At 39.1% G+C, this 11457-nt stretch overlaps 1 protein-coding gene across 1 annotated transcript; it reads left to right on the top strand.

Moving 5' to 3' along the window:
- Positions 1 to 2279: 2279 nt before the first annotated feature.
- On the top strand, positions 2280 to 8862 carry mfsd6l (major facilitator superfamily domain containing 6-like). The gene is made up of 2 exons (XM_038268211.1): positions 2280 to 2433; positions 5529 to 8862. Exon 2 carries the CDS (start codon positions 5581 to 5583, stop codon positions 7360 to 7362), a length of 1782 nt encoding a protein of 593 aa, XP_038124139.1. The 5' UTR covers positions 2280 to 2433; positions 5529 to 5580; the 3' UTR covers positions 7363 to 8862.
- Positions 8863 to 11457: the final 2595 nt, after the last annotated feature.

Genomic DNA, 11457 nt, shown 5'->3' on the forward strand with positions numbered 1-11457 from the left:
CTGGAGGGGCCAGGTAAAAACAGCTCTACAAAGATATGTCTTAGCCACTTGTTTTCTAACAAAAGGGAGGGAGCGGGGTCTTCTGGTCAGACAGAATTATTTATGGGGAAAACTTAGAGATACATAAGTGGGGAGTGATGGCCTGGTGGTTAGGGCATAGAGCTTGGAATCCTGAGGTTTTTGAGCCCCATTCCCACAGACTGCCACTCTGGCTCTCTAAGCAAGACCCTTAACCCCACACTGTGTCATATGTATGTGAGACATATGTCATATGAGACAGATTATTTGTGTTTGGCCAAGCTGAAGATTAGCTCTGTGCTACATCTTTGCCACTGTCTGTCTATCTAAAGCCTATCTTTGATGTTCAAGCTGTGCTTGTTCAAAGTTTCAGACGGTCTATGGTTTTTCTCAAAACTCTCTGCTGTAGTTTTAATCTTTCTATTTTGTGCACCATATCATCACCGCTGGAAGCAAGAGAGTCCCACACCATGGTGCCACCTCCATGCTTATCTATTCAAACTGTTTCCTTAGGTTCGAAAGCTTCATTCTGAGCCCTGCAAACATACTTCCTGTAATTTTTGCTTTAAAAAAAAGCACTTTTTTTTTCTTTTTTGCCCAGCTTTACAGTTTAGAAGAAAAATACTAAACACATGCACACTGACTTCTGAGTTTATATCCTATCTCTGATATTTTTGACATTTCACAAATAAATCTAATTTTCACTATTCTTAAAGACCTCAAACATGAAAAGTTCAAATGATTTGATGTTAAGCTGAGTGCCTGATGGAAGTTTATTTGTTGTGCTTTTTGCATGAAAAAAATAATTCCTTATGATTAAGGTTATGCAAGTATTTTTAAGTTAAAAACATTTCTTGTTTTTAGTGATGACTGCAGCTGATGATGTTGTTTAATCAGTTCACTCTGAAGAATAAATAGTTCACATAAATCATCAGCCTCAATATTATTATACTATTAATGGACATAAATTTTTTTTAGAAATGTCTCCCTCTGCTGTTTGTCACTATTTTCTCAGCAATGACAACCTGAGTAATACAATTTTCTTTTTTGTTTTTTTGTTTTTTGTTTTTTTCAATAAAGTTGTTCCCCAAAATGTGTACATAATAAAGCGAGGTATTTATTTGTTTTTGAAACTAATCAAATAATGCGATCACAAAATCTGTATTTTCTTAATTCTGATTTGATTTTAAAATCAAATAAAATCGTAACCATCGGTTTTGTCTTTTTTATATCCACAGATGGTTCATTATATTATATACACAATTGCTTTTTTGGGGGGGGGGGGGGGGGGGGGGGCTCATAAATATAAAATGTAATAAAGAGAAGCAAAAGTTGCTGAAATAATGTCTAAAATTAATAAAATATCAATAAAAACATAATTTGGAATAATTTGAAAAGTAATATATCTGAGTAGCAAAGTTATTCTCAAAAAAATTATTTTTTAAGACGTTTTTTAAAGTGTAATTTCTGGATTGCGTTTTTTCACATTTTAATTAACAAAACCTGTTCTTTGCTTGCAATAACAATTAAACATTTCCTCTTAACAGTTGTGCAAATTGAATTTGCATTTCAACATAGCTTTACCATTGGACTTAGCTCAAGTCCTCCTTTAAGGGTAATTCTATGAAGTACACAAAAACCTGGTATGCAGGAAATTAACATTTAAATAAAGATGATTAAGTTTGATTAAAACCAAAAAGTGAATTTTACATTGATTAATGTTCCTGTCTATTTCCTAAAAATCCCAAAATATAATGAGGTTTGTACTGTAACAAAAAGAAAAAGCTGCTGAACCAGATAGTTTATCAAAATGATGCATCATAGGTTTTCAATGCCAGTCTTTAATAAGGATGTAACCAAACGAATCTGTTTAATGTCCCTGCTGATGGCAGATATGTTTACTAAACCCTAAATTTGCTATTTGTACAATAAACTATCAATACAATTTAAAATGATGCAAACTAAAGCCAGTGTAACTACTATCGTACTATTTTTTATAGTTGTAAATAAATCTTATTTAAATAATTCTTATTACCAATAATCCGTGCTTACAGTGTTGTTTAGCATTTATATAAGCATTTTTACATCTAGTGTTTAGTTAGAGCGGACATTTAGAATAACATCTGTAACTGCAGATATTTGTTTTCACACCAACCCTACTCTGACGCACTTAAGCATCCTGACCACTGGGGGGCGCTGCAGGACAGGAGACATTTCTCCCCAGGTGTTTACCTATAGGTGCGCTGCAGTGAATGCATGACTGAGTTGGTTCATGATCCGCCCCCTGCAGCAGCAGGTGATTGTTGAACTAAAACGCGAAACAGACTGAGAATAAAACAACCTCCGGATGTCATGTTTTTTCTTTTTTAATCAAAAATGGAAAAATGTAGATGAGCTTGAAGAAGAAAGAGCTGGGTAAGAGTCACATTTAAAACTTCGAGTCACTTTTTCTCTGCTTATCTTGCGGTTTGGTGTGACGTGGACAAGAGTTTTAGACCTTGATATCCTGCTGGGACAGGTGGATCCTGCCTGATAGGTGTTTCTGTTTCCGTCATCCTCCTTCTTTCTACTTTACTAACGTTTTTCCACCTCCAGATGCGTTATTTAAACATTTAAAATGGAAGAGGAAAAGTTATTCTACACTGTAATATAGGACATAAACAGTAGCATTTAATACACTGCGTCTTTAAGAATAATCAGTCTTTTATCTATGGTAATGGATTCATATAAAACCGGTTCTACAAGATAGTATTTTTATTATTATTATACGATATTATAAAAGAATGGAAAGAATACATGCCATGTGTGAATTTTCAACCTCTTTCATTTTACTTTCATTTTATAGACATTTTGCAAACATTTCCATAATATTTTATTAGAATCCCATATGTTTAAACACAAATCAATGTGAAGGAAAATGGAAAAATGCAGTTTTCTCTAGTTGCTCTGCAAGAAGCATAAATGAATAACATGTCTTGTTTTGTGTCTCTGCCGGCTTTGCACATGGAGAGAAAAAAAAATGTTGAACTTTTTTATTAATATTATTATTACTAGAATCTAGGTCTGGACTTTAACTAGGCCAGTCCAAAATACGGATCTGAAAACTTTTCATCATGGCCCTGGCTTTAGGCGTAGTCTCACTGTGGTGCTGGAATCTTTTTGCAGCAGGTTTTCACTTCCATGCTTCTGAGTCTGCAATGTCCTCTGTTGGTTTCCCTCCAGAAAAAAACATTTTGAAAAGGCAACAAAATGGTCACATTTGTTTTCATCCCCTTGATTGTCCTGTAAATGACAAATGGGAAACTTTAAACTCAGCCTCTTTGGTCTTATTCTTGTTGCTCTTTCGTAAAAGCAGATGCAAGGCTATTTTATGATGAGGTACCATGGACCGTTTTCTCTTTCTCCAATACTCTGACCTGTCAGTCTAAGTGAAAGGCCACATCTTGGCGATTTGAATGTGTGCCACAATCTTTTCTTTTTTGAATGATAAATTGAAAATAACTGAGAAATATTCAAAACTAGAGATACTTTCTTTATATAATCCATCCACTTTGTAAAACATATCATGCCTCAAACTAAACAACTTCCACCCTGTCCTGACTGTAGTTTGTCTTGGTCTTTTGTAAAAAAATAAATAAATACTGTCAGCCATTCATTTAGCAAGTTATCCTGCTTAGAAAGATGAGAGAGGTTTGTAATTTCCATCATAGGTACATTTTAACCATGAGGGACAAAATAAGAACAAATCCACTAAATCACAATGCAGAATTTACAAATTATTTGTCAATTATAGTGGAAAATAAGTATTTTATCATCCTCAAACAAGCTATACGTCTGGCCCTCATAGACCTTTAATCTCTTCTTTAATTTAAAATACGTTAAATAGTTTAAAAATAGTTTAAAAAACAAACTGCTGGACTTTGCTTTTCAAGTTTGAAGACATTTTGCTTTCCATCCAGGAAACTTTCTCAGTTCAAAATGCCTGGAGTAGCGTTTCACTTCCAGGCTTATAGTCCAGTGGCCCAAACAAAAGCCTTGTTATGGCTTGGAAGACATGCTAATCGAAACAAAACAAAAAAACACATACACGCCATTGAAACAAAAAAAGCTTTATTCTTTAAGGTGCTGTCCGTTATTCCACACATTACCTGTTTTAACTGAGAGTCAGTCACCTGTCGACACCCTTAAAAAGTCAGAATCCAGGCTCAACCATGGTCAAGACCAAAAAGCTGTTGAAGGACACTGGGAAGAAAAAATAGAGTGAATCTGCAATAGGTGAGCAGGTTGGTGTGATGAATGACCTGCAGAGAGCTGGGACCAAAGGGTTAAAGGCAACCATCAGTAACACAATATAACCAGAGGGACTAGATCCTGCAGCTCCAGGTGTGTCTCCCTGCTGAAGGCTCTGCAGCTCCAGGGCTGTCTGAAGTTTGCCATGGATGTTTCAGAAAAGGATTAAGAGAATATCATGTGGTCAGATGAAAGAAAAAAAATATCATTTGACACAAACTCAACTTGTGTTTGGAGGAAGAAGAACACTGAGTTACATCCTAAGAACATCAGTGAAACATAGAAATAAAAACATCATGCATTTGGGCTGTTTCTTCGGCAGGATGACTGATTTATATTAAGGAATAAATAAACGAGGTCATAAATGGGGAGATTTTAAGCCAAAACCTTCTTCCACCAGTGAAGATGGAGCATGGTTGGCTCTTTAAGAAGGTCAATTATCCAAAAAACACCACTCAGACAATGCAGCTGTGGCTCCATACAAAGACCTCAACCACATAGAAAATATGTAGGGTAAGTCGAAAGTGCCTGTTGCCCAGCAACAGACCCAAAACATCACTGCTCTAACAGAGAAGTGATGGAGGATGGGTTAAAATACCAGCTGCAGTTTGAGCAAACCTGGAGAAAACTGGCTAGAAATGTTTGACCTCTATCATTTAAACAAAGACTATGCTACAAAGTAACAATTAAACTTTTGTTGCTGACCAATTATTTTGCTTTCTATAAATTCTATGAATTCTATAAAAATCTAATCCAATTTTTTGGATTTCTTTTTTTTTGTGTGTTACTGATGGTTTCATAGTTGTAGTATTACATGATGATCATCATCTTTTTAAGTACATGAACCAGTCAGTGGCTGAGTAAATACTTTTTCTGCTGCAGTGTAAATTAAACTGATAATGACTGACTTGTAAAAGCAATGGGTTTGATTTAATTACATTGTTTTCATCTATCATTGCATTTAAGATGAGGATTTTCTTTTCTGAATAATTTCTCTACAGAACTCAAAAGGCACATTTGTCTATACTTGCTTTAATCCTGTAAAAGATCTTATTTAAATCACCTTTTGCCATCCAATTATATCGAATAATAATAAAAAAAAAAAAGATTTATCGATTAGAAAATTAATCCTTAGTTGTAAATTGAAACCCAGTGGATGAGAAAATGCTTCTATCACTTAATAATTCCCAGGTTGTGTCTCCTTTTTTGAATCCCACCAGTTGCTCCATGTGACGCCTTCTCAGAGAGCCACCTCGCTACTGGAGAACAACCATGAGGAGGACCAGACAGATCGACGTCAGGCGCGCCCTCGCTCTGACGGGCACCTTCAGCTTCCTCTGCTCCTGTTCCAAAGCCTGTCTGCTCCCCTTCCTCACCCTCTACTTCCGCCACCTGGGCCTGTCCCAGTCCATGGTCGGCATCATCATGGGCACCAAGCACTCCATAACCCTGATGTGGAGCCCGCTGGCTGGCCTCCTCTCCAAACGCTACAACAAAAGGCGGTTGGTGATAAACTGCTCGCTTTTGTTTTCCGCTTTGGCCGCTCTGCTCCTGCTGCTCCTCCCTCCTGTAGAGACGCCCGGTGCTCAGAGCAGAAGCTGTAACACCTCCAACCTGAGCTCTGGTTCGGCCCAAAGTTGGTTTGATCTGGCAGCTACCACTAGCAGTCAGACATTACCAACTAGAACACATACAACCTTAGTCGTATCGACCTCGCCTACCAACTCTGTCAGTGATTCGGTACCAACTCCTGCATCAACTCTGCCTAATGGAAATGATGCAGAACCCTCAGAAACTGCTCTCTCTCCTGGAAACGCATCAGAGGTCGTAAACAGCAGTCATGGAGTACTGAGCGTGGTCCACGCCACCGCCAGCTCTCTGGTGAGTGCAGAAAGGAATAAGAGGTCTGGGATCACATCAGGCCGCTTGGAGGAGAAACAGAATAGTTCTGGATTTCTGGGCAGTCTGAAGGAGATGAACATCCAGAACCAGCTCTTCTTCTTGATCCTCATCATCGTGTCGCTGTGGGAGTTCCTGTCGGCCCCTCTGGGGCGGACGGTCGACGATGGCCTGTACGAGTATTTGGACTACGCCGACTCTTCGGACCGCCACGGCAGCATGGAGGTGTGGGGTCTGATCGGGGGGGCCTGTGGGGTCGGGGGAGCTGGAGTTGTGGTCAGCCAGCTAAGCTGTCTCATAGCTGCTGACACCTCCAGAAGTGTGGTGCATTTTTACTCCTATGCAGGCACGGCGGTTCTGACCCTCCCCGTAGCCGTCTACCTCCCTCTGTACCTGAATAAAAAGCGCGGCAGGGCCAACGGGCTCCTGAAGGCCATGCAGCTGGTGCACGGCTCCCCCCGTGCTTTGCTTTGTGCTTTTACCATCATCCTGGTGGGGGTGGTGAACTCGGCGATGGAAAACTTCCTGCTTTGGCAGATGGAGGATCACGGAAGCACTGAGCTGCACATGGGACTGTGTCTCGCCCTCGCTTTGCTCTCACAGGCTGCTTTCCCCCTCCTAACTGGCAGAGTATCTAAACTTCTAAGCCCAGGGAGGGTGCTGGTAGTCGGGGCTGCCAGTCTCGGGTTGCAGGTCTTCTACTACTCCTTCCTCTGGGGCCCCTGGACAGCCTTGCCTGCACAGGTGCTAAGTACCTTCAGCAGCGGCGCCCTCTGGTGGGCTGTTGGGATCCAGTGCGAGGACGTTGCAACACCTGGAGCTGAAAGAAGTGTCCGGAAGGTATACAGCTCCCTGTGCCTGCGCCTAGGGAGTGCAGTCGGGAGTTTTGCTGGAGGGTTTGTGGTTCAGAGGTTTGGGGTGACCTGGCTGTTCAGAGGAGTGGCCATCGGCCTCATGGCATGGTGTGCGTGTCTCCCTTTGCTGCAGTGGAAAGCCCCCCGCCAGCGCAGGATTAACTACTCGCGCCTTCTGGCAGCGGATGCAAGCGAGGCCAGTGACTCTGATTCTGATCCCGAGAGAGACTGGCTAGAGAAGGCCATGGAGGATGACCAAGGCAATAATAATTACGAAAGGAAAATCAGACACTCAAACTAACAGACCTGATGATGTAGAAAAGATCTATCCAGAGATGCACCAGTCGGCTAGTGAAGATCAAACTGGATCATTTTTTTTCTGTTCCGATCAGTGATCAGGAGGTCCGATACGGAAAATATGGTGGAATGTATTTATCTCCTGTTCACTTAATGCACTAAAGTGTAAAGTTACCCCAAGTTTCAGTCTTGCACCAAAAAGCATCAGGGCTAATTTGAGTTTAATAGATGTCCCAGACTTTTCGGGTTATATCTGCACCTGCTTTAAACATCTGGGGACTTCTTTGGGAAAAAACAAACAAACAAACCTTAAAGTCAGTAATATTAGATGAAGTGAACGTCCAGTTTTAAGTCCAATCCACCGATTCTCAATAGGATTGAATTCTGTGCTTTGACTAGGCCAATTTAACACATGAATGTGTTTTTAGTTTACATGTTCAGGGTTAAACCGCTAACAGTTGAACATTTACATGACTCAAGTCTCCTACAGGCTTTATCAGTTTTTTGTTTTTTGCCATCTGCTTCCTGCAGCATCATGCTGTCACCACCACGGTTTATGGTAGGGATAAGTTGAAATTGATGTGATATTTGGTTGCTGACATGTACTTTATGAAAGTACTACGCTTTTATCAAATAAGCAGCAGCACCTCAAATAAAACCAGTGTTTACAACTAGGGTGAGAAGTTAAGATATCCAAAAAGGCCTGGAATATATCTGGTATCTGTGAAGAAATGGTGCATCTCTTATAAAATGTGTTTAAAAAATAGAATTATAAAAACAATATGTCAGCGCTGGCCTATCGGTTACGATTCCTATAGATGTTTGGGTTGGTACAGGTCTGTCATCTCCCTCCTTAGTAGCACATGCCAGGCAAGGGTGGCTGATTTTCTGCCCTGACAGGTTTGATTACTTTCCATGAGTCGACTTAAATGGCTCACTGGAATTCAGTTTTAACGTGACGTTTCCGTCATCCTGCAGAAGGGCCAGTTGTACCGTCAGACTTTGATGCCTGTCTCGTAGCCTCGTCAAAGTTTACTATTATATATTTGTAAAAGGTGGAAAGTTGTTTTTAGGCCAAGTTGTTTTTGCAAAAAACAATGCAGGATTACAAGCACTAAAAACACAGAAGCCCTTTAGTACTGTGTAAACTCAAGTCGTGTGCAGAAGGTCAGGCAGAACTGGCCTGGCATTATGTTACACTCCACCCAGCAGGCAGCTGATCCTCCTCTGACTGCTGCAGCCATCATTTCTGTCCTTTAACCTGGACACTAAACTGTGAAATAACGTAAGATTGAACAGAATGAGAAGGGCGCACCTTTTTATCGTATATATATATTTAACTTTAAGTTAAAACATCCTAAATGTTTCTTCTGGGCATCTGTGTAGGAAACTGTTGTCAGTGTGCTTCCAGAAGGAGCTGGAAAGTCCAATGTTTGACCGGAGTCACATTAAGAAAGCTGTAAAATGCATAAAGATAACAGTTTCGTTATTTAAAAATGACTGTAACGTTTCTGTCAAATTATTATGGATGTGATGTATGTTATATTTTGCTTGAAGACTAATAAATTAATTTGTATGATTAACCCAACATGCCAAGACATTCTTATGGAAGAAAGTCTTTAAACTGCTTCAGTGCTAAGGAAAAGTGTTTTTGCTCCTTAAAGGTGCCTGGTTCCAAATACTTATTAAACAAAGATTGTAAAGAAACGCAAAATGTATATTCATCCCGAAATAAAACATTGTGCAGCAATCCTTTGTCCTGATAACATTTACTTAGTCTTTTTCAAGCCTGAAAAGCTAATTTTTCTTTCACAGAACTTAATCAGCAGATATAAACGTACGTTGTCCCCATCTGCTGGCAGCTTTTGCTTATAAGCCATTAACTTTGCCACTTCAACTCAAGCTTTAATAAATACTTAAGTTCATACTCTGTCCCGTTCTCATGTCTTATCCCTTGTATCTTCAGCACTTTTTTAAAATTTATTCTCTTTTTTTCCCTCTCTGCCAATGGAAAAAATGCTGACTTGGCTCCTTTACATCCTTGTTTACTCATCGTTCACATTCACAACACCGAGCTTCCAGTAACATTATCTTCTCAAGGTAAATATTAGTGGTCAGACTCTATTTGAGTCAATTACGGGCTCTCTAATTAGTTTGCAGAAAACCCTGTTTTCTGAGACGTCTTTGGATAACTGCCTCCTTAAAAGTGTGAACATTAATTATAGCACAAGTCCTTTCCATGAATATGGTAAATATACAGTATGTGTGTGTTATATACAGCAAAAAGGCATCTAATACTGCCTTTAGGAGTTTTACAGAAATACATTTTTATAAAACTGAAAAAATATGACAGGAGAGCTGTTTATAAAACATTGCCTTTTGTAGCGTAGCATTTGCTGTTTAACATGCAACATTAAGTGTGAGTTTAAAAAAATATACCACTGAAGCTCCTTTAAGGCAGCTCCTAAGTCAGACAATTAATGTTGCTTTAAGGTGTATTAAATGTAAAAACTAATAAACTACAGTATTTTTTTTTTTTTGGGATACTTTAAGATGTGTATAAGTTCAAAAAATGACTGTGTTAAAGTTCCGGCCCTAGAAAATATATTAAACGCTTACCTTTACGGAAAGAGCAAAAATTAAATATCAGCCAACAGGACATAGTCATAGTTTATCAGAAAGTCTGTTTGCAACTAGAGTGAGCTACTGGTATAGGAATAGATAAAGTCAAACAACAAAACGAAAGCCCTTTTTAAATGTTTTCACATGTAATCACCTTATATTCACAAACTGCATAGACTGAAATTGGATCATAACCATGAAGGGGAATGAAAGGCATCCATGTGGTTGGCAATTTTTTCAAATATAAACTATTCAAAAAACATCTATTCAGCCCTTCAAATTAATACTCAGTAGTAGTCACAGCATTTCATATAGGTGTTTCTGAGTAAAACCTGGCAAATATATAGGCACCCCACACTTTTCAGTTTCTTATTAATATTAAAATGTTTGAAAGTTGTGTGTTGCTTTAGGTTTTGATCTGCTCTGATGAACATTTACTTTCTTCCAGTGTAGAGTCTGCAGAACTTAGAAAAACAGTGATTGCTATCCAGCCTCTGGATACTACAGAAGTTGGTTACCATGGAAACTGAAGGCAGACCTTAATTGGTCAACCAGGAAGCGAGGCCCCCCACTGGTCGGACATCAGATGCTCCCAGGGATGATTTACTAATAGAAGTATTTGATGTTGTTTCACTGCTTATTTTCAAGATATATAAAAAGATTACATCCCAGTTAGAAAAAACTAGCGGAGTCCAAACATCTGTCCTAACCCCTAATCTCTCAATCACTATATAGAGCTTGGACTATATAGGGGACTTTATAGTGAACTTAGTTGACTGACCATTCAGACAGGTGATCAACACGACTCGCTCCCTGTGGGTCACATGACTTCGGCTCCCCGCAAGGTGTCTGTGCAATCTTTGTTCTTTCTCGCCCCTAAAATAAATCCCATGATGCTTTGTGAGGAGAACCACTGCAAAGCATTCTGGGATATATCTGCTTGTCTGGTGGCCACGGTTGCACACTACTTTTCAAGGTGCTTAGTAGGAAATTTTGCATCCGGACCATCATATATAAAATGGCTTAATCCATATATAGGACTTTATAGTGCTATATACAGGTGCTGGTCATAAAATTAGAATATCATGAAAAAGTAGATTGATTTCAGTAATTCCATTTAAAAAGTGAAACTTGTATATTATATTCATATATTACATACAAACTCATATATTTCAGATGTTTATTTTGTTTAATTTTGATGATTACAAATGACAACAAATGAAAATCTCAAATTCATCATATCAGAAAATTAGAATATTGTGAAAAGGTTCAAAATTGATGGCCCCTGGTGCCACACTCTAATCAGCTAATTAACTCAAACCACCTGCAAAAGCCTTTAAATGGTCTTTCAGTCTAGTTCTATAGGCTACACAATCATGGGGAAGACTGCTGACTTGACAGTTGTCCAAAAGACGACCATCGACACCTTGCACAAGGAGGGCAAGACACAAAAGGTCATCGCTAAAGAGGCTGGCTG

Source organism: Cyprinodon tularosa, unplaced genomic scaffold (assembly GCF_016077235.1).
Source record: "Cyprinodon tularosa strain WSP-4 unplaced genomic scaffold, ASM1607723v1 ctg699, whole genome shotgun sequence".
Classification (NCBI taxonomy): Eukaryota; Metazoa; Chordata; class Actinopteri; order Cyprinodontiformes; family Cyprinodontidae; genus Cyprinodon; species Cyprinodon tularosa.